At 36.7% G+C, this 24590-nt stretch overlaps 1 protein-coding gene across 1 annotated transcript in view; it reads left to right on the top strand.

Annotated features, from left to right (window-relative positions):
- LOC150085574 (catenin alpha-like) overlaps positions 1-24590 on the top strand; it is a 707146-nt gene that overhangs the window by 165601 nt on the left and 516955 nt on the right. The window contains exon 8 of the mRNA XM_090373354.1: positions 1064-1183. Within this exon, the coding sequence (XP_090229480.1) occupies positions 1064-1183 (120 nt within the window). The remainder of the gene's footprint in view (positions 1-1063; positions 1184-24590) is intronic.

A 24590-nucleotide genomic window follows, 5' to 3' on the forward strand; every position in this document is an offset into this window, starting at 1 on the left:
CACCCTTACATAATTTCTTCTTTTGGAATAAAAACACTTCACATTCAGGTTTTGCTATTTGGTCGTCATCGAACACGAAAGCAATTCTGCTCTTCTCATTAACTGCAAGTTAAGATTTTTTTTTTTTTTGGTGGAACTTATTAAAATATTTTTAGTAATGTAAAATAAAACTGATATACAATACTACATGCATTTGAAATTGTGAAATTAAGCAGACATTATTAAAATTATTTAAATATTAAGTGTAATTATAATGCAATGTGATTAATAGTCTGTTTATTTAAATTTGGCCTGCAACTGATCTTTAGAAGGCCCGAGACTGACTTTAGTTTTAGATTGCCTGCTACATAGTTATTCTCTCTCTCTCTCTTGTTTTCACTCTTTGCATAATTAGTAATATATTTTTAGCATTCTTTGTCTGGAAATATTTTCAGCTTTATTATTTCAAAAAAATTATATTTCAAATGTTATCAGAGAATTAACAATGATTTATAACTGTATGACTATGGGGACATCTGTTTGAGATAGAATTATTTTTGTTACTGTCAGGTCACATTTTCCAGGAACATCTCTATAACATTAAACAAGGCTTTTCTTATTAATTAAATTAAAGGAGGGGGAGGACACAGACCACTTGTAGCTTAATAATTTTATTTTATTATGTTCACAAACATTCTAGAATTTAACATTTCAGGCTACTTTATAGTTTTTATGCAAGATGCTAATATAATATACAAAATAATGAAATGTTACTTAATTTGTGGTGGACATGAGCAGTGATTTAATCAGCTGTATTCAGCCTATATTTTAGCCTGAAGATAGGATTAGCATATAATCCAGAAACATAGCTAAGTGCTAAATTTTAAAGTTGTGAACTGGGGATGTTTATACCCTTATTGAACTCCATAAACTGAAGTTATTAAATTATATTTTGGCCCAGTGTCTTCTCCCTTCTTTAATTTTTAATTAATAAGGTAACTATGTATGTCTATTAAACAACACATCTAAAGTAAAAAGGTATATCTTTACTATCATTAAAGTAAGATTGTATTGTAAATTATAGGTTGAAGATAATTTAGATAAAGTGAAGAATGCTGCTAGTCATTTAGAACTGTTAGATGGTTTGCACAATCTGGGAAGAAACACTACTGAATTAATTCAGCAGGCTGCTAAAAGGCAAGCTGTAAGCTATAATATAGGTTTTTATGCCATCCATTTTCAGTATATTTTGTGGTATTTTATGAAATACAAGTTAGAGCCAAAAAGTTTAAGAATAGTGGCATGTATTTATTTACATTAAATAATTCATTCATTCATTTCGTATGATGTGATCAATACACGAAGGAACCAGTTTTTCTTGCTTCCTTCGTGTATCTTGGCCGGGATATCCAACCAACCGGTTGGTTCGGCACCATTGTGATATCCAGCCCGAGACGGGAATCGAACCCGCGACCTTTGGGTTGCCAGGCAGGCACTTTACCTACCAGGCTAGCCCGGTCGGTACATTAAATAATAATGCAGTTTTATATCATGGTCCATTTAAAGTGTACTCTATTTTTGCTGCCTTGAATTCGTATATCAGGCATACATACCATTACTGAAAGTATGTCTCAGTCCACAGCTGTCTCTGAATGCTGCCTTTGCAGAAGCTTTTTGACACCTACCTTTTATATGTTACCATGACAGTTTTTTTTTTTTTTTTTTTTTTATAAAATACAAAGGGTACTAGGAAAGTTTTGCAGTACAGCTTTGTTTATTTAATTTTTTCAAAGTAATTTCCTCTACATTCAATACACCTCTCCATCCTCCGAAACCAATCTTTAAACCAGTTCTGCCAAGTTTCACTAGGGAGTAAAGCACACTTGTTGTCCCAAGCCCGTAGAAGGTCCTCATCACTGGAAAACTGCCTCCCTTTTAGCTTCATTTTCACATGCGGGAACAGTGCAAAGTCGCAGGGAGCAAGGTCTGGACTGTAGGGAGGGTGCTCGAGAAGTTTCAGTCCTGTCGTGGTCAAATATTCGGTGCAGGCTTTGGTGCGGTGAGCTGCAGCATTATCGTGATGGAGGTACCAGGTGTCCATTCTTGACTTTGGCCGCAGGTTCTTCATAGATCCAATGACTTTAGGCAGGCATTGTTCAGTATACCACTTAGCTGTGACTGTCTTCTGTGTCCAAAACGACACGTTCCACAATTCCACTCGATTTGAAAAATACAGCTATCATTTTCTTCTTTACAGATCGGGATTTTCTGACAATTACGGGTGTGTCGTCATCATCAAAGACCCAAACTTTGTTTTGAGCCTTGGTCGGCAGATCGTAATAGTACAGCCAAGTCTCGTCACCTGTCACGATGTTGTTCACATACCGAGATTGTCCCTTATCAAACGTTTTTAACATCTCCCGGCACCAAGTCACACGTCGTGTCATCTGCTCTTCAGTCAGTTGATGCGGCACCCAGAGAGAACAAAGTTTCTTCACATGCAAATGATCTTGCAGAATCGAACGAATTGCTGGTGCATTTAGGCCCAAAGTATCCTCTATCTGTTGGTAGGTCACTCGCCTGTTTTCGTCAAGCATTTTCCTCACAGCAGTAACGTTTTCCTCCGTAACTGACGTTCGTGGCCTTCCCGGCCTCTCAGAATCCTCCAGAGTGAAATTTCCCCTTTGGAATTCTCTATACCACCTGAATATCGTTGTACGATGTGGACAATCATCATCTAGTGCAAGAGTCATTTCTTCTAAGCACTGTTCTATGGTTAAACCACGCACGAAATTATACCGCAAAACTGTCCTTATCTCATTTCGTGACCACGATGCCATCGCAAGCACTTTACACTCTCACTACTAATGAATAACTGAGCCCATCGACTTGGCGCGGCGGCTACTATGCACGTATGAACATGTCTCAACATGCAGCAACAAGCAGCTTCCTGTGATTCATTGTTGCGTCATATTGCAAAACTTTCCTAGTACCCTTTGTAAAATTAAAAAAAAAAAAAATTGTTTGCTGTTTCAATACATCTGTGATTAATTTCAGTAATACCTGTAAAATAGAATCTGATAGGTGTGGTGTGCTGATCTCAAATTAAAACATGGTACATTATTACATGAATTTAAGTCACTGAAGGAAAAAGTGCTTACCCTAGAGACTGGGAACTCATAAGGGACTCAAGTATTAAGTGACCTGCAAAGTGATGCACCCCTGATACATGTCCCAGGACAGAATAATCAAGTGCATACTGCTCTACAATATGCGCTTGACTATTTTGACTATTCTGATTACTTCTTTGGAGACTCACAGAGGATATTGCTTTCTGCTATATGCAGTGATATCTGTTTCTGTTACATGTAATGAGTCCTCTGCAAATGTAACATATACTGAACATTCTTTCATGCAATATGCATTACGATAGCTGCTACTGTAGTCCATTAGTTAAACTGAGATGTTATTTAAGCCAGTAACTTCCATACCTGGAGGTATGGTAGTTTTGCCACTGGGTTATTAGTATTACTATTATTAGATACAAAGAAGCATCAGCCTTAAAATAACAATCTCCATCACTTGATTCCATCCAGATATCTATCCATACTTTCGTTAAATTTTATAACCTCTCTAGGCTAAAAGTTCTCATACCCATTCTGTAACTGGCCTTCCTTAATTTAAGTAAATAGTCTCTAGATTGTGTCACCTATAAAATAAAAGAGGTGTAAACCAAATAATGAGGAAAAATTTCCTCATTTGGTTTACATAAACTTTTCAAAGCCTTAATTACCTTATTCAGATATCCACACAAATGTCTTACCTTAAGATTTTGGGACCAACAAAACTGGTCTATCCCCCCCCCACCCCCGAGTATTTCTTTGCTACGCCTTTTCCAGCAGATCCATATTGTTTCTGAAATGAATTGTCTAAATATGTATATATGGTAGACTTAGACTTTGATAGCTCAAAGTTGAAAGGAGATGAAAAACACTTATTGTGATTGAAAATTCAACTTATTGAATTTTTATATTAAAGACAAGTTACTGTATAAACAAAACTGCAAAAATACAGTAGGTCATCTTGATACATTATTTCTCCACTCAATAATTTGATAAAATTTACTTTAATAACTACAGACCTGTACTGTACTCAATTAACAAATGTAAACATTAATTTATACACACTCTCTAATTAGAAGGGTCTGTTGCATTTTCTCTATCAATTCCCATCCAGAATGCCCTTATGATTTGTTGTTGACAATTTCTTTTCTGTTGCCATTGGAAGGTCACTAAATCCGTGCAATATACCGGGTAGTTATAAAATAAGTTTCCCTATTCAGGAGACCCTAGCGTCAAAACGGTTTGAGTTAGCACTATGAAAATCGGTGGGTATGTCATTTAGGGTATGGGAAAGCGATTTGTAGAAGGAAAAAAAATTAGTTCAAATTTCTGCCACCAGAGGAAAAACGGCGCTGCACATATGTAAAAATTGTTGTTTACTTCAAGAACACTGCTTATGCAAATGACATCATGTTAGATAAAAGCAGAAAGGCCAACGCCACCGTCAGTAACCATTATGGCTCTTGCAAAAAAGGTAAACGTGCTCTTTTAGTAAAACTGTTCTACTGGAATAATAGTAATGCTAATGCAGCACTATGCGAATATCAGAAACTTAAAGGTTTGCATAAAGGACCCTTGACGTCATTGGGTCTTCGAAAACTAATAAAGAAATTTGAAGCGACTGGGGAGTTGGGCGTAATTCCAGTCAGGGGACGACCATGTATCAGAATGGAGGTAGTGGATGAAGTGGCAGTTGCAGTGGCCTCCAGGTCAGAATGTGAAACACTGCCAGGCAGTAGTTCCAGAGGTGTGTCAAGAGACTTGAACCTTCCCTGGTCTACTGTACGTAAAGTGCTTCGAATAATTTTACACTGGTTCCCGTACAAGATTCATATAGTGCAAGAACTAAAGTCTTGTGATCAGCAACAATGAATAGACTTTGCTCTGCGATTTCTGGCTCGTATGGAACTTGACAATACATGGGCTCGATTGATCTTGTGGTCTGATGAGACACATTTCACTTTTCATGTGGCTGTAAATGTACAAACCTGCCGAATACGGGGGAACTTCTCGTCCATCTGCTCTGCATGAAAGACCACTACAAAGTCCAAACGTTACAGTATGGTGTGAATTCACAGCAGAGTTTATAATCGGACCATTTTTCTTTGATGAATCTACACCTCATGGCCTCATAAAGTGTACGGTCTCTACTAAGAGATCACATTATTCCTGCTCTGCAAGAAAGCCAATGCTTGGAGACCATAGTGTTTGTGCAAGAATGTGTCCCTCCCCACGTCAGTTGACAAGTAAAGGAACTACTCTGTTCAACATTCGGAAACGATCGCATCATTTCTAGTGACTTTCCACAGTTCTGGCCAGCCCAATCAGCAGATCTCAATCCCTGTGATTTCTGGCTATGAGGATACCTGAAAGACAGAGTTTTCTGTGTTGGCATACAGACGCTTGATTTGAAATCAAGCATTAAACAGCATGTAGCCAACATCACCAATGAGATGCTACGTGAAACAGTCCTCCATTTTCAGAATGTCATCTTAAGTGAAGTAAAGCACATAGAACAATATCTGCAGTTTGTAAGTTCTGATATTAAAATCTAATCCTAAGTTAAGTATTCCATCTCGTGTTTACGGTGCTAATTTCTTCCCTTGTGGCAGAAATTATAACTAATTTTTTTCTTCTACAAATCGCTTCCCCATACCCTAAATGACATACCCACTGATTTTCACAGCACTATCTCTAACCGTTTTGACACTAGGGTCTCCTGAATAGGGAAACTTATTTTATAACTACCCGGTATTTGCTGCCTTCTGAGCTTCCTGGAAAGTAAGCACATTAATTCTTCTTTTGTACATTCATACATTGTTCATCATCATCATATTCCATTTCATCATCTTGTTCTTCTTCTGTTTGTATCCGTAAAACTATCTCTGCATCAGTTAAACACAATCTGCTATTGCAATATTACTATCAACATTTATGAAATCATCAAACTGATTCAGTTACATCCAAAGCAGAAATGAAAGCATTTCAGCTGTCTCCTGAAACATTTGTATCCTGCTCATCCTCCTGGTGCCTCCGTAGCCAGGTGGGAAGGAGCAGCAGTACATAGCACATGCTTCTTGATTAGACCGGGGTTCGAGCCCGTCACCACCAAATACGGAAGATGTGGAAAGGTCAGGGAATGACCACTGCATATCCCGGAGCAATATGGCCTTAGTTGCTAATGCTCCTAAAAACCAAATAACAACAATGCTCATCCTCCAAAACAAAAATTCTCATTGGAAATCCAGCTAAGTTGAAGCAATTTGCAATTGTATTTTCAACAACAGTGTGCCATGCTTTGTTTTCTGTTTTCAGAGCCTGCAGTAGATTAATTCCGCAATCATTCTTCCCATCCTCTATGTTCTGGATAGACTTTTATATGACTTGCTTGCAGTATTATGTATTTCTTAAAGTTATGAATTTTTTTGTTCAGTAACTGAAGCTTTGATGTTTTGCTTGACACCAGGAATTTAACTGAAATAGCAGTTCATGTTGGAAGAACATTGTAAGCTGTGTAGTTATCAATAAGCAAAATGATTTTTCTTTGTTTATCTGTCACAATCTAATCTAGCTTCATCAGCCATTTATGAAAAAAATCAGCTTTAAAATTTGCAATGTATCATATAAGGAGGGCTTTTACACCAGGAAAAACATCATTGCTTCTAAGATTTTCTAGTAATCAGAGGGGGTATTTTCTCTTTTACATTCATTTTGCTACCCAAAAGGAGTCAAACATTTCTTACTCATATTCTACCATGGCAAGATTTGCTTTTCAAAGTTATTGTTTCATTAGGCAAACATTTCTAAACAAACCCATCCTGTCTTTGTGCAGTATATTGTTAGGGCTATAATTTTTTAGAATATCAGATAAATATTTGCACCTTTCATTCCAGATCTTATAAACTAACATTTCAACTTTCTTCAGAAATGTTTCTAAAACCAGTGTCATGTCTTTCTGGAAATTTACTAGCCATCCACTGCTTGCCTTAAATGCTTCATGATTAAAATCTTTAATTAATTGTTCAGCACTGCTTAACCTGGCAGTAGTTGCACTCCAGTTTGTTGCTGTGGGGGGGGGGGGTTGCACTTTGTCTGACAGGTGATCAATTTTGTGTTTTCTTTATGGAAAAAAGTTTTTGGATTTTTTTTTAAATTCTGCTTGCAGTATACCAGTATATCATCTTTTTTTGAATAGATATTTGTATGTATTGTATTTAGATTTTTAATTTTTTAATTAGAAAATTAAATATTTAAAAAATACTCTGCTTTTTACATGCTATTTAAAAAAAAAAAAAAAAACAAAGATTCTGCTGAAGATGGGAAACAAAAAGTTACAGCTGTAAATATAAACATAAAACTATTAGTCTCCTTCGTTACCTACTGCAAAAAACAGTTTTGTGTGAAATTTTTGCACATGTATTTCTGCTTATTTATTACAAATAAAGTAGTAATATGCAGCAAATTTTATTAATTATTTTGAAAATTAAAAGGAAAAAAAAAAACCCTGTTATAGTCATAAATATAAACATACCACTGTGAGGCACCTCAATTTTAGAGTTGCTAAAAGCATTAAACACCCAAAAATTCAAAATTACATGTGTCTACATGTTTCTGCATATCATTGCTGTTCAATCAAAACCTCATATGTTGAATTCATAAAACAATTGATTTTGTTTGTAATGAGTTTCATTTTTGGTCCCACATCACCCTGCAAAATCTCAGAAATAATCAACCGATCAAAACAAGTGTTTGAAGACAATGCAAAAACCTTGCATGTCATTGGCTGCATATTGTGACCATCAAAACTTCATATGTTATGGATGGTGTTGTGTTGCCACGAGTGACTTCTGTTGATATGAGTGTTTAAAGTGTGTGTTGATTGCAATTATAATTCTGTACCTCACTTGTTTAAAAAGTGTTTAAAAAGCAACTGTGTATGTTAACACCAGGTAAGAAGCCATATTTTTTTAGATAATCACATACAAAAGTACATAACCCATACATAACCTAACTGTAATTTTAATCTCTGTTATTGCAAATGGTTACTGGTATTCTCAAGTGATATTGTTAAATGTTATAAGAGTATACTTATTGAACTTTAAGAACTAAAGTTAAATGTTTAGCATTCATATTCTACATTATTGTGCCAATATAAAACTTAATTTTAAATTCCTGTATGTTACTTTCCATCAACATACAAGATTTTGAATCTTTCTTTGGGCATGTTTTCAGTTCACAAAAAATGGCTAACAGGGACAAGATGATGGTGAAAATGGTGCTTGCTGAGGAAAGAAATACTATGAATCCAACAAATTTGATCAGCCATGAAGAAATAGTTGAAACTGATTGTGAAGACAATGGAATTGCCTCAGATTTTTCATTATTTTCAGACTTGCCTGAATACTGCCCTAGTTCCTTGGGTTCTAGCTGCTCAAGTAATGAACAAAAAAGGAAACCAAAATGGAAGAAACGAAAAAAAAAACAAAAAAAAAACAACAAACACCAGGCTTACTCAGTACACACCCACACATTGACAGGGATATTCATCTGTACCAAGTGATCTTCTGAGTACTTCTACATCAGAACCTCAATAATTCTGTACTCTTAATCCTATGATACAAGAAGAACATATTAGTGAAATGAATGGACAACAAAAAAAAAAGAAAGCGTAAAGGTCTTGCAGATTCTGAATCCTGGCAAAGAAGTAAACAAAAAAAAAAAAGCCTGCAGGCTTGGAGAAAGCTATTTAGGAGTAAAAAAGGACTTGCAGTCAGGAAAATATTCTCAAAGTGTGCTTAAGAATGAAAGAAAAATATGTGACAGATGCAACTGTAAGCGTAGGGAAAAAAGCAAGAAATTTCATTGCCACGAATTCTCTGATGAAGAGAGACTTGCACTGTTTAATAGTTTTTGGAAGAACATGGATTGGAACCAGCGGAAAGTGTACGTAGCTTCACTTGTCAAAAGCAGTGCTTCTGGTACTAGAAGAAAAGGTTATCATGATCAGGAGTCATCTCATAAAGGTAATGTTTTTCAATACCATCTCAAGAAGAATAATGTCGAACTGTTACGAGTTTGCAAGCTAATGTTCCTGGCTACTTTTGATGTAGGAGAATTTTTGGTTCGGGACTGGGTGTTGAAAAGTATTAATGGCACACCAATTGCTCCTTGTGACAAGACAAAAGAAACCAATAAGAAGAGAGATGCTGACAATGAATGCAAGCAGTACCTGAGAGATTTCCTGACTGAAGTGCCAAAATTGACCAAACTGTACTTGGAACCTATATGGGAATCCAAATGCCATCTTTTCAAGAATACCAAAAACAAGCAGCAGCAAAGAAAAAAGAGGTAGTGCAGTGGAGTACATTTCAAAGTCTTTCATGACATGATCTGAGTCTCTACATCCCGAAAAAGGATCAGTGTAACACTTGCTCACAATACAGTATGGGAAACCTTCCACAATCAGACTATGATGCACACCAAGAAAGAAAGAAGCTGGCAAGAGATGAGAAATAAGGAACAGGCATAGTTAGATCCTAGTATTCGGTGCTATACTATGGATGTACAGGCTGTACTCCTGTCTTCATGTATCTGCAATGTACTACAAAACAAAACTCAAAGTACACAACTGTACGATATACAATCAAGTAACAGAAGAGATAATATGCCATCTATGGAATGAATCGGATGGTGGAATGTCAGCTGATATTTTTTCATCGATGCTCTACAACTTTCTACTAACCGAATACAATTTACACCTAACTGTGAAAAAAATAATTGTATGGACATTTGTCCATATAATTATTTTTTATGGACAAATGTCCATAAAATTATCAAATGGTTGCACATACCAAAATCGGAATGTGGCAATGGCAAACGCACTTTTCAAATCGTGTTTTCAGGTAATTATTACAGACTTAAAGTATTCCTCCCAAATATTCCTCTAAACTTTATTAGAAAGTTTAGAGGAGAGTGTAACTGGTGCATTTCCTTGAAATAGAATGGCATGAATACTACTTTTTTTTAATCCATAGGATTTTATTTGTTGTTACTTTTAACAAATGAATTAAACTAATAAATCCACTTCCCTCTAGGAAATGGGCAATCATTCGACTCAATTGAAAAAATACGAGCGTTGTCTGTGAGATGATACAAGTTGCATGCTTGAGAAAACTGAAAGGAAAAAAAGAGGTGTGCTGCATGTCTGGTTCTTTCATGTAGTTACTCTGAAAACAGTAAAATATCGCTTCAAAACAACTAGGTATATATTTAGAAGGTAGATAAAGTTTTAGCTATTAATTTTGATCCAAAAAAAAAAAAAGTGCAGAAGTTTTTGTACGAGTTATGTGACAGGTTCTGTGCGACAAACACTCGGTTAAAGCAATGTTCTTTTCCTAGCACTTGGAAACCACCTTTCACACTTATCTATAGCTGGATAATCTGCAATTCTCATTCATTTTTTACTAAGTGTTTAAGTATGTTCCTGCCTGCTTCCAAATTGTATCTTTATATGCTAGATAAGTTGACAGAATGATAGGTAGAATCCCAAATTTAGGAACAGTTATGGGCCTCTTGCCATTCTTCTGTGGAATGATCGGCTAATTTTACTTGCAGTTGACACCTTCCTTTTTCTGTAGTGCTGTCATGCATAGAGGTGGAAATTTCACTGAAATATATGTGCATTTACTCCTAAAATAAAACAAAACCAAAACATGCTAAATAAAATCATAAAATGATTCTGCTGGTATTATTTAAGGATGTACAGGCTGCAAAGTTCCACTGTTGACAAAGGAGGCAATTGTCTTTGAAAGCTTTGTGTTTTTTTTATTGCTTTTAGCTCTGTAATATCAAATATTCATATAGTTTTCATTTTATCTGTTTATTATTATTGATTGCTTTTAACTCCATACCTTTAATCAGTTTATTTTATTTATTTTTATATTAAATATACAGTTTTATCCTGTGTTTAATTTAATTTAATTTTATTTTATTCAAGTCTTAAAGTCTGTGTCATATATACAGGTTGGTGAATCTATTTCAGTTGTTATAAGTGGTTATTTTCCCAACCGCCAAGGCCTATTTGAAGATTTAGTTAATTCTAAAGGGAGAATGTACTGGCAGTTCCCATTACACCCAATTCATATATATAGGTACAGTACTGTACATATGTGGCGCCTTCGTAGCCAGGTGGGCAGGAGCAGCAGTGCATAGCACACGCTTCTTGATCAGACCGGGGTTCGAGCCCGTGACCACCAAATACGGAGGATGCGGAAAGGTCAGGAAATGACCACCGCATATCCCTGGAGCAATATGGCCTTAGTTGCTAATGCTCCTAAAAACCAAACAACAACTGTACATATGTATTTGATCTTTACACAGCAGTCAGAAACTGATTGCTGTGTTAAGTTTAGAAGGTCACTTGATAGTTTTTAAAGTGATTTGTCAAGAGAGAGAGAGTGAGTGCACACACACATGAACATTTAATAAACTGATGCAATTGACATCATTGATCAACTTCCTGCTCACTACTTGAATATAACCCTGAGGAGAAACATTTTGGATTAACCTAGCTTTGAGACCAGATCACAAAATTGTCAATTTATGGAGTACAACATTAATCATTTGCCTCCCCTGCCCTTATACATTATGGATAGACATGGAAATCAAAAATTGATTTGTCTATATATGGACTGTGCATCAATCTAAGGCATAAGTTGGGAATGAGAGTAGCCTTGTGCAGGTGAAGCTTTTACGGCTCCAGAAAATAGAGAAGTTTTTTCTGTTTTATTAACTTAAATTGGTTTAAATTGGCATATTAACTTACTTTCTAGAGTAGCTTTATATTCCTAGTTAGGATACTTAGTTTAAATTTTAACTTAGATACAGATTTTGTAGGCTATTACTTAGTATTGGTATCCAATCCACGTGTTTTACAAGTTTTGCAGTTAGTCGCTTAATTGACTAATTGTTATATTAAATTATTTTCTATAAGTAGCGTATAGACCTAGACAAGATCCTTGGTTTATTCTGAATTCAGACAGCCAGATTTTGGAAGTTAATTAATACTTAAGTGTCCGTATATTTACCATTCATAAATTGCTGCCATTGTTATATGATACAGCGTTATATCCCGATCTAGATAGCATAGCTTAGTATAGTATATACTATTATCAATTAATCAGAAAAATTTATTAATCTTGTTAAACTTCATTGTCAATTAAATTGTACTTTTTAACTAAATACATATAACGACTTAGATTTTACAAACGTAACATAATTAATTAATACATAACTTGATACGGAAGTTGTATATCGGAACTCGGATATAATACTCGATACTGAAAAAAATATATAGATATATAGTGTTATAACTGCATTGGGATACAATTTTAGGGTTATAATTTTGTACTGGAATTGAAATTTTATTGAAATTGAATCGAAATCATGACTCAGACCAGAGCAGAAAAGCAAAAGGCTCAAGCTAATGGGAGTGCTCTGGGTCAAGGAAGAACTTAAGCGGGTGGGGCAGTTGCCCTCTGAATCACAGCCTTTTAAAATGCACTGCTTGCTTGATGTTTGTGGAGCAATCAGGTAGGGACGTAATATTGCCAAGTGGGATGTCTTTGTGTGTGTGCGCGCGTGCGAGATAAGGGGTGTGAGGAAATGAGGCTACAACTAAGTGTTATGGGCCTATCTGAGAGCTTGAAGGACAGGTGGATGCTCTAAAAAGATCTAAATTGAGGGCCAATCAAACTCTCAGCTGCCCACATCAACACCAGAGCATGCACTTGATCATCACGCAACACAGCGGCAACATCCAAGGCAGAATGCGCTGATCCCACAGGAACTAGTAGTTGTTTGTGACTATTGTCAGGGAAACAGGAAACATGGTATGTAAAAAGCATAGGTGGAACAGGACCAGGGTATGTCTGCCAGGAGCAAAGGTTGATGACGTTTTAGAGCAATGTCATTTTTTAAGGGCATAAAAGGTGATATTGTTGTACACGTTGGCACTTATCATATTAAGAGTAGGAGACCAGTGAAATTACTTAAAAAGTACAGATCACTGTTGAAAAAAAGCTGTGAATTAGGGTTGAATTTGAAAGTGTCTGCAATTCTGCCCAGACACGATAGGAGGGAGTATATGATGAGGGCCTTGTCAATCAATTCGACCCTGGAAGGATTGTGCAAGGCTCAAGGGGTAAAATTTTTTTCAGCCTGGTCTGTACATGTTAACAGGAGAGACTGCTTCTACAGGGATGGGATACACTTAAATAGAAAGGGTGCAAGAATATTTGCTGATGATATCGAGGCAGTATTAGGTCGGTCGGAAAACTGCTAGCTTGGAGGGATACAAGGACTAATAGATTAACAGTAGCCACTGGCAGAGGTGAAAGTGATTCTTGCACTGCTTCTATTGGAATGAGCAGCAGCCTGGAAAACAAGAGGCAGGGTATTTCAGAGACTGCTGAGAGTCATTGTCGTACAAGTAAACACATGGGTAGTGTTAAGTAAATAAATTTGATGAATTTGAGGTATTTCTCAAAACATCAAAGGCAGATATTGTTGGGATATCAGAGACATTGTGTCACACAGATATAAGGAATGCAGAACTGGAATTTGGGGAGTACAATGTGTACAGGAAGGATAGACAGGATAGGAAGGGAGGAGGGTGTTATGCTATTAGTTAAGAAACACATAAAATCCAAGAACATGAAGCCAGTCAACATCGCTGGACAGTGCAGTGCTGAGTCAGTTTGGTATGACATAAGCATTGGCAGATCAAAATTGAGAGTAGGAATGTGTTATAGGCCTAATGACTCTGATTACTATAATAAGAAACTGTACAGGGAAATAGTGGGCCAGTAAATCATAGTCTTATAATGGGGGATTTTAATTTTCCAGATATTGACTGGAATTTGTGGGTTGGTCACTCACACACTAGCAAAGCTTTTGCGGATTTATTGGATCATTGTTTTCTACATCAGCATGTTCGGGATGCAACTAGAGGGAGTAATACTCTTGATCCGATTATCAGTAGTGATTCTTCATGCATTAAGAATCTGCAGATATCTAGGTGGCAGTGATCACAGTGTGCTGAAGTGGGATTTACTCAAATAGGTAACTACCATCAGGGGTAAAGGGAAGGGTTTTTGCTTTCATAAAGGTGACTACATCGGTCTGAGACAGCATTTAAATTCTATACGGTGGGACCAACTGATGATGTTACCAACAGCAAATTCAGAATGGGAAACATTCAAAAAATTAATCTTGGAAGCTACTAGGCTTTACATACCAACTAAGAAATATTGTTCAAGGTTTAGGCCTAAATGGATGTCAGATGAACTAATGACACATATGGCAGAGAAGAAAAATGCATGGGATACATATAAATCAATGGGTGACATGGAAGCTGATGATAGATATAAGCTATTCTGTAACCAAGTCACAAAGGAGATTAGGCAGGCAAAGGCAGATTATGAGAAATCTTTGGCAAAGGATGTAAAGAAAAATAGCAAAGAGATTTTTACCTATGTAAACTCTAGAAGGAAAGGTATGAATCAGATTGGTCCCCTGGATGTTGATGGTTCAACTGTTGATGATCCTGCTCATGTGGCTAACAAACTAAATGAATATTTTGCATCTACATTCACACATGAGGAGTTATTTAGGGAGGGGAATGCCACAGGTGAATTGAACTCTGGCAGTGAGCTAGATGATTTTGTAATAACTGAGAGGAAAGTTGAGGAGAAATTGTTGAAGATAAACATAAAAAATTCCCCCGGGATGGATGGAATCTATCCACTTATATTAAAGGAGGCAGCAAAGGAAGTAAACAAACCCTCAGCCATAATTATTAGAGCTTCTTTGGACTCAGGGGAGGTACCCATGGACTGGAGATGTGCAAATGTGATCCCATTTTATAAAGGAGGATCAAAGGGCGACACAAGCAATTATAGACCTGTAGTTTAACTTCTGTTCCAGGAAAATTAATTGAGGCGCCTGTAAAAGAAGCACCGCAGGATCATCTAGACAAGACTTCAGTTATAGCTTGGACACAGCATGGTTTTGTTAAGGGAAAGTCTTGCATGACCAATTTGATTGGATACTATGATGTGGTCACAAAGGAACTGGATGCAGGAAATAATTTTGATATCATATATTTGGATCTTAGAAATGCTTTTGATACTGTTGCACATGGAAGACTGCTGAACAAATTTGAGCTGTGTGGCATTGGAGGCAAATTGCTGCTATGGATAAAGGGATGATTGAGTGGGAGAAGACAGAGAGTGGTAATCAATGGTCACTGCTCATCATGGACTAATGTTATTAGTGGAGTCCCTCAGGGTTTAGTGTTGGGTCCATTGTTGTTTTCTGTATTTATAAATGATATTGATGATGGTATATCATGCTTAATGTCCAAGTTTACAGACTTGTTGACAGGGTTGTTAAATGCACTAATGACAGTACGCTGCTGCAACAGGATCAAAAAAAGTTGAGCAGATGAGCTAAGAGGTGGCAAATGAAGTTTAACATTGACAAATGTAAAGTACTACATATGGGAAGCAGTAACCCCAGAGTAACTTATCAACTCTGTGGTACTACACTGACAGTAGTAGAGAACGTAAAGGACCTGTGGGTAATTGCGCAGGCAGATATGAAGTTTTCTGAGCAGTGCAGACGGTCTGTAAGAGTAGCTCGTGGTGTCTTGTCAATGATATACAGGAATTTTTCTAGCAGGGATAAGGAGGTGATTATCCTCTTGTATAAAGCAATGGGTAGGCCACACCTTGAGTACTGTATACAGGAGGCCTCATTTTAAGAAGGATGTAGAGCTGTTGGAATGAGTACAAAGAAGGGCAACAAGATTAGTGAATGGAACAAAGGGTTGCTCTTATGAAGAAAGGCTTAAGTTTTGCAAATTACAGTGTCTGGAGACTAGGCACCTGCAAGGTGATTCGGTTGAGGTGTATAAAGCCTTGAATGGTTTGAGCATGCTCAGTGCTGATGGGATTCTTCCTCATGTGCAGAATAATCACCTGAGAGGGCATAAATTCAAATTGAGGAAAGACGGATGTAGGATAGATGTGCGGAAGTTTGCCTTTAGCCAGCGGGTAGTTGGTTTATGGAACAGACTTCCATCATTTGTTGTGGAAGTTGATAGCCTAAATAAATTTAAGGCTGGGCTGGACAGGTATTTGGAACGAACGGTGGGGTGAAATGGGAGAGTTTTTTTTTTTTTGGCTGATGCTGCATAAGCTTGCATTCTTGGATCATGTGCCTCTACTAATGCTAATGCTAATAAGGTGCTCCCCACCATCAATGAGTTTTTCTGGGTTTTTCAGCCCACCAAAAATGCAAGTTTGCTCATGAACATGTTCTCCTACAGATATCATACACTTACAATTATAAGTGCACACTTGAAGGCACTGTTAATACTGATGTTTATTTTTAACATGTAAACAAACGAGTTATAAACAGGATTAAATCAAATTCTGGCATTTTGATATGATGTATAAAATTTCCCCCCCCCCTCCTTTCCCACTTAGTGGTAGTGCTGATGGGGAATTGAGTGTTTGATAAATTTGGTTTCCATTGGACTGTAAACAGAAATGTTATTAGGGAGGGAACATGTACAGTCACATTAAAATCTCATAAACTAACCATTATCTTAATAGTAAGCTAAAAAAAAAAAAAAGGAAAAAACTGAGTTTTTGGAACATTTTTTGAAAAAACTCCTGACTGTTAAATGGTTAAATGTAGTTTTATTTAACATGAATTTTAAAGTATTATTCTATAGTAATGTTCCATCTGACCATGCTTTCTAATAATTTGTCCAATCTTTCTTTAAAATTTATTTGAACTACTCACTTTAATGACACCAGGTAGAACTTTATTCCGACAATCAATTACTTTCTGTCTGTAAACAAATTTCCATACATCTATACTGCAACTATCCTTTTCCATTTTAAATTTATGTCCCCTTGTAGGTGCCATTCAAGAAAGAGTAAGAATACCATTAGTATTGAGTTTACTCAACTCATTCAAAGCCTTAAATACTTCTGTCAGGTCTTCTTACAGGCACTGCAGTTTACAGAACTGATGTCTTGGCAAGAGTATCCTTTTATGCCCCTTACTTGTTTGAGATATTGAGGAATTCATCTTATCAATGTTCACTATTAATTAATGTCATTGTTACAAATGGAACAAGTGAAGTAAATATTTTGTCTCAGTTAATTAGTCAAGTTGCGATATTTGCCATAAATGAAAGAAAGTTTTAATTCAGTTGATTACTTATATTAAGTGTCAAATAGGAAAGACTAGGTCAGTAATTTATCAGACTAGTACTGCACACTTGCCAAAGTAAATAAAAAAGCTTTAAATCAATGTGCTTGGGTGGGGGGAATGATTGGGAAGTGATTGCTCTTGTAGGAGAATCACTGGGAATTGCTGCCATACTCACCCCCTGCTGAACCTTTGCTTGTTCCTTGGAAATGTTAGCTGGTGCCTCATTGCTCATTCTGCTAGTTGTCCTTTAATCTGGGAAGTAACACAGCACCAGCCAATATTTTACAGGGCACTAGCAAAGCAAACATCGAGCGGGAGTATTAGTTCATTATCTGAGATGAGTCCACTGCATTTCATAATGCTGCCTTACAGATTCTTGATTAAACATCATTCAGAACTGTTAGCATAATAACAAGAATGGGAGGCATATATCTTGATGATTAATGAATAATGCTGAAAATTATTTCAAACCCATTATTGTTCAAATAAATTTAATTATTCTCTGTTTTGTCACCCTTTAATAATATGTAGGAGTAGTAATTTCTACTTTATTTTACTTAAATATTGACTTTAAAATCAAATAATAAATAAAATGGCAAAATACATGTACTACATAAGTAAAAATATTTTATTATTTATTATTATTATTAGCCATATGGTGCAAGGAAGCCTGAGGCTTATGCTGCACTAGCCAAAAATAAATTCCCACATTACCCTGAGAGAGAGAGAGAGAGAGAGAGAGAGAGAGAGAGAGAAGGGAATCACCAAGAAAGAGAAGAATGGTGATGATATCCGGCTCAGGACCTTGGGTTTGCCAAGCCCATACTCACCAGATGTGAGCCCCTTGGGCATTCAGAAAGTATCGATGAAAGACTTTTATTTATAAGAAATACTGTACACCAGATACTACTTATGACTGCTTTTCACTTATTAATACATTAATTTTTGCTATTAATGCTTAATCAATCATAGAATATACATTTTTATAAGCAGCAGAACTTCAAGAGAAATAGCTGTGGAGTTACAATTTCCCCTCTATCTTGCCTCAACTATAGATGAAATAAAAATATATTGATGAAACACTAACACTGAAATTCATTTTACGATAAGTTCTCTGATGTTTTACCCCATATCTTAAATGTGATGGAAATCTGAAATACATTTTTAATGGCCCCAGGTGGCAAGCGAATTCAAGGTCAAGTGATTTTTTTTTTTGCGATCTATAGAGTGCTCTTCAAAAGCGACTCAAGTTATTTCTAAGTTTCTACATTTCTCTTAGTGGTCTTATTTTTAAAACCGTTCTGTACTTAAAGCCACAAGTTAGAACACAGAAAGGAAACTCACCTTTATTTATCCATATATTTCTAATTCCACTTACCGACTAAAACTTTAAATGCTTGGCCTCCTAGCGGCACTGCTCCTGCTTCCCTGTGACAGGCCGGAAAACCTTGGCAGAAAAGTCTTCTTGCCAAGGGCTAAAAAGGAGCAAACATGGCACACACAGACCATGTTGACATGGAAAATGACAATCCAAAGAGACAGAAGACTAACCGAATGGAGCAACCCTGCCTATCTTTCTTAATCTTCCACTCTCTTAGTAATCAGCCTATGAGTAAATTGTCTCCTTATGTTATACAGAAGCATCTGGAGGGTATTGCAGGATCTCCCAAGATGGTGAAGAGACTGCAATCAGGAGATTTACTATTAGAAACCATGAACCAAAGACATTCTGAAAAGCCTTTACAACTAACAAGCTTTGCTGGCATTCCTGTAAAAATATCTCCTCATGCAACCCTAAATTCACCTAAGGGTGTCATATCTAGTGGGATTTATTAAATGTCACCGAGGAAGAAATAACCAAGAATTGCAGGGACAGAGTGTAATTGAAGCAAAAAGAATAATGATTAACACGTTGACTGCCAAGCTAGTTTAAGAAAAAAAATTCCCTGGGGCTAAAAAATGCTTAGTAAATAATTTGATTAGTAATTCTAAAGTAAATATTGAAATGTCAGTGTTATGCAGTTTTTTTTGCTTAAAAATATCAAAAAAAGATTTTTTTTTTTGTGTTGCATATATGGGGCCGACGTGGGCAGTAGGTTACTTTATTCCTTGAGATGCCTCGTCGGCCGCATATGTGTGATGCTATTACAGCATACATACGAAAGTCATTTGTGATTAGCTTATTGCACGCATGGTGCTCACTGCAATAAAACTAATTGTGATAAAATAAACTCTCAAGCATCGCAATAAGTTTGTCAGTATTGTTAGAAATTTTGTGAAAGCAAGTTTGTTAGCGCACTGTATTATTAGACCGGGGTTCGAGCCCATCACCACCAAATAAGGAGGATGCGGAAAGGTCAGGGAATGACCACCGCATATCCCGGAGCAATATAGCCTTAGTTGCTAATGCTCGCAAATAACAAAAAAAAAAAACCTGTATTATTCATCATGTTGTGTTGTGTTTTTCCATAAGTTTGCACGAGTGTGTTGTAAAAAAAAAAATATCTATTATTACTATTATTATTATTAATAGCCATATGGTACAAGGAAGCCTGAGGCTTATGCTGCACCAGCCAAAAAAAAAAAAATTTCCTGCGTTACCCTGAGAGAGAAAGAGAGAGAGAAAAGTAGAAAGGAATCACCAAGGAAGAGAAGAATGGTGATATCCAAAAGCAATGGCTAAAAGAAGAGGAACTGAGAGAAATTGCTGAAAATCTTAGTATCAGTTCTGAAGATAAAAGATTTTGACTGATGATTCGGTAAAAGATCCTGACTGGTAAATTTCTTCAAATGAAGGAGATACTGAAATACTGGAAAATATTGAAGAAGTGCTTCAAGACTGGATGGAAGAAGAAAACACGGATGAGAAATTTGAAAAGACCGAAGAACCTGTGATTGAAGCGACTGAAACAAATGACATGATTGAATGGACTAAATACGAAGGGTGCCAAAAAAGATTTGATTTTACAGGCAAATCGTGACTGCAAATAGAGGTATCAAGAAACATTACTCATCTTGAGGCATTTTCATTATTTTTTGATGAAGAAGTAATAAATCTTATTGTAAAGGAAACAAACAAATGTGCCGAACAAAAAATTCAGAGTATCAGAGCTTCGCTGCAAAGTCGTCTAAAAAAGTGGGTTTCAACAACTGATGAGATAAGAAAGTTTTTTGTGCTTCTTATATGGATGGGATTAGTAAGATTGGGCAGTATTGCATCTTACTGGTCAACCAAACCTATCTATAAAAATAATTTAGTAACAAAAATTATGTCTCACAACAGATTTGAATTGTTGTGAAAATATTGTGAAAATATCAGAAAATATTTTTCCCCGGCGAAGATTTCGCCATAGACAAAACTCTTATTCCTTGGAGGGGCAGGTTGATATTCCGACAGTATATTCCAAATAAAGTGCACAGGTATGGAATCAAGCTGTTCAAGTTATGTTCCACTGAAGGATATACCTGGTCGAGCAAGGTCTATTCAGGTAAATCTGAAAATTATATAAAATCTGTAGGTTTAGCTGCAAAGGTCTGTGATGAGTTATCGCAAGGACTTCTAAATGAAGGTCGCACTTTGTACATAGACAATTTTTATACCAGCTGCCATCTGGCATTATTATTTCTTCCTAAAAACTCACGTTATTGGTACATTCCGAGTGAATAAATAATTTATGCCCAAAGAAGTGATGTACTCAAAGCTAAATAAAGGGGAGATGATCGCCAAGGAAGAAAAAAATGGAATTATTGTTCTAAAGTGACAAGATGTGAGACTACTAACAATAAAGCATGCCCGCCCCAGAAATGGTTGATGGACACTCCACCAGTAAAGGAAGATGGAAAGAAGCAAAAAAAAAAAAAAACCACTTCCTATTCTATATTATAATAAGGGAAAAGCAGGCATTGATCTGTCGGATCAAATGGGTTTGTATGCCACAACACTAAGAAAGGGGGTAAAGTGGTATCGGAAATTAGCGATAGAATATATACTCGGAATATCAGTTGTCAATGCATATGTGGTATACAAAGAGTGCCATGCAAAAGCAAATAAAAATAAGAAGATTTCGGGAAGAGGTAGTTATGGATTTGCTAAATATAGAACGGAAAGAGACACGTGAAAAGCCAAAATGTGGTAACACTCATATACAAATGACAAAAATCAACGCAAACAACAAGAAAGTTAGAAGGATGTACATTTTTTGTTATGCAAAATTGAAAGTCGGAAGGAAAATCAGTTGCTAGCAGAAAGGGGAAAAAAGTTTTGTCGTATTGCCCAGACTGTATTCATCAGCCTTTCATGTGTTTGTACAACATAAATTTTCATAATTTTGCAATTATAAAATTTATAATAATAAAGAATTTTTAAATAATGACCAGTTACTCGCTTATTTTTTCTCATAGCACCATGCAAATTTCATCACATGTAACACCGGAGGCCACGCTTTTCAAAAATAATGCAAATTTTAAACAATCGTCAGTGCTATACAGCTAATGCAGCTCCCACTGAAACAATGGGTGTTGGCAATATATGTCCAATGCCTAAAAAACGTAATGGTGTTGGACATATACGGCTGATGCGGCACTCAGTGTGTTAAAAAAGATAATCAACTTGCACCTACCAGAAATTTATTCTTACCTTCAATACACCCAGTTTACCCTCTGCTGTAAAAGCAGGTTATTTATTTTGTCACATTCACCCCTACATTCCCAACCCTTTAAGATGCTATAAATGCCAAAAGTGTGGCCACTCTCAAACAGTGTGCAGAGGAATTCCTATTTGCCCTAACTGTGGGTGCTCTGGCCATATACAAAGTGACTGTACAGCTACAAAAATTACCTGTCCAAATTGCAAAGGTGACCATCCTGCATATTCCAAGACGTAAAAAACCGAGAAAAAAATAGTAAAATACAAGGTTAAGAACAAAGTCAGTTACCAAGAAGCGAGAAAACTAGTTGCACCAACTATAAACCAAAATATTACCTATGCAAATGCTGTAAAAAATATCAAACAGTCTCCGTTCAAACTGATGTCACAGTTCCCACTACTAAATAAATTTCTGATTGGGCTAGAAAAGTCCTTGCTGAGCTACAACCAAGTGTATGCAGGCAACAATCCAAGACCTCAGACCAAGCAAATAATACTCCTCTGACGATTCCATCTCCTCCTCCAGTGATTGCTACCACATCCCGTATTACAAACTCAAATGCTACCAGAAATATTCAGGACAGAATCATGGACCTAGATGGTACATCTATACAGGGAAATCCTAGTTTAAAAATCTATGCTGAAGAAGAAGGAAAAATGGACACTGGTCGGCCAGTTTTCCCAAAAAAGGACAAACCAATATCGGATTGTTATAAACCAGTCACCTTCAAAAAGCAGTCAGAATCAGCTCCATCAACTAAACACAAATAATTCCTTGTATTTTACAATGAACTGCAGAGGCTTTCATTGCAACACAGATGATATCCAAAAATTAACCTTATTCTCCAGTTGTCCTTTGTCTTCAGGAAACATACCTAACCTCGAAAATTTCTCCTTTGATAAAGGACTATTGCATTTATCGAAGAGATTGAAATACAGCTAATGCCACCCATGGTGGTGTGGCAATGGTGGTGTGGCAATCCTAGTAAATTCATAGATCCCAACTAAACATATCCCACTTCAAATGGAAATAGAAGCTGTTGCTATTCGTATAACTCTCCATATTGCAATAACACTTGTCTCAATCTACCTACCGCCAAACAATACTTACTCTTTAAAAGATCTTGAAGGCCTATTCATACAGATACCTCCACCTCTTTGTATTTTAGGGGGCTTTAATGGGCACCACCCCTTATGGGGTGCTACTAAATTAGATAGACAGTGTCAACTAATCGAAAGCTTTTTAGAGGTACTAAATCTCACCATGCTCAATACTGGTGCATCCACGCACATACAGCTCCTAACTGGGCATGCCTCAGCAAGAGATCTCTCAATTTGTTCTAATAAAAATAAATGATCCCATGGGCAGTGACAACTTTCCAATAGAATGGTATGTCTGCCAGGGGCAAAGGTTGATGACGTTGTAGAGCGAATATCATCTTTTAAGGGCACAAAAGGTGATATAGTTGTACACGTTGGCACTAATAATATTGAGAGTAGGAGACCGGCAGAATTACTTAACAAGTACAGGTCACTGTTGAACAAAAGCCGAGAATTAGGGTTGAATTTGAAAGTGTCTGCAATTCTGCCCAGACACGATAGGAGGGAGTATATGATGAGAGCCTTGTCGATCAATTCGGCCCTGGAAAGATTGTGCAAGGCTCAAGGGGTAGAATTTTTTTCAGCCTGGACTGTACTTGTTAACAGGAGAGATTGCTTCTACAGGGATGGGATACACTTAAATAGAAAGGGTGCAAGAATATTTGCTGATGCTATCGAGGCAGTGTTAGGTGGGTCGGAAAACTGCTAGCTTGGGGGGAGACAGAGACCAATAGATTGACAGTAGCCACTGGCAGAGGTGAAAGAGATTCTTGCACTGCTTCTATTAGAATGAGCAGAAGCCTGAACAACAAGATGCACGGTATTTCAGAGACTGCTGGGAGCCATTGCGGTACAAATAAACACATGGGTTGTGTTAGGGTAGCTAAGAATAGAAACAGGTGCAGGTATACTTGCGTGTACACCAATGCTAGGAGTTTAGTAAATAAATTTGATGAATTTGAGGTATTGCTCAAAACATCAAAGGCAGATATTGTTGGGATATCAGAGACGTGGTGTCACACAGATATAAGGGATGCAGAACTGTAATTTGGGGAGTACAACGTCTACAGAAAGGATAGACAGGATAGGGAGGGGTTATGCTATTAGTTAAGAAACACATAAAAACCAAGGAAGTGAAGCCAGTCGACATCGCCGGACAGTGCAGTGTTGAGTCAGTTTGGTGTGACATAAGCATTGGGAGATCAAAATTGAGAGTAGGAGTGTGCTATAGGCCTAATGACTCTGATGAGTATAATAAGAAACTGTACAGGGAAATAGAGTGGGCCAGTAAATCAGAGAGTCTTATAATGGGAGATTTTAATTTCACAGATATTGACTGGAATTTGGGGGCTGGTTACTCACACACTAGCAGGGCTTTTGTGGATTTATTGGATGATTGTTTTCTACATCAGCATGTTCGGGAGGCAACTAGAGGGAGTAATACTCTTGATTTG

Source organism: Mastigoproctus giganteus, chromosome 5, assembly GCF_048544385.1.
Source record: "Mastigoproctus giganteus isolate SK-2022 chromosome 5, ASM4854438v1, whole genome shotgun sequence".
NCBI lineage: Eukaryota > Metazoa > Arthropoda > Arachnida > Uropygi > Thelyphonidae > Mastigoproctus > Mastigoproctus giganteus.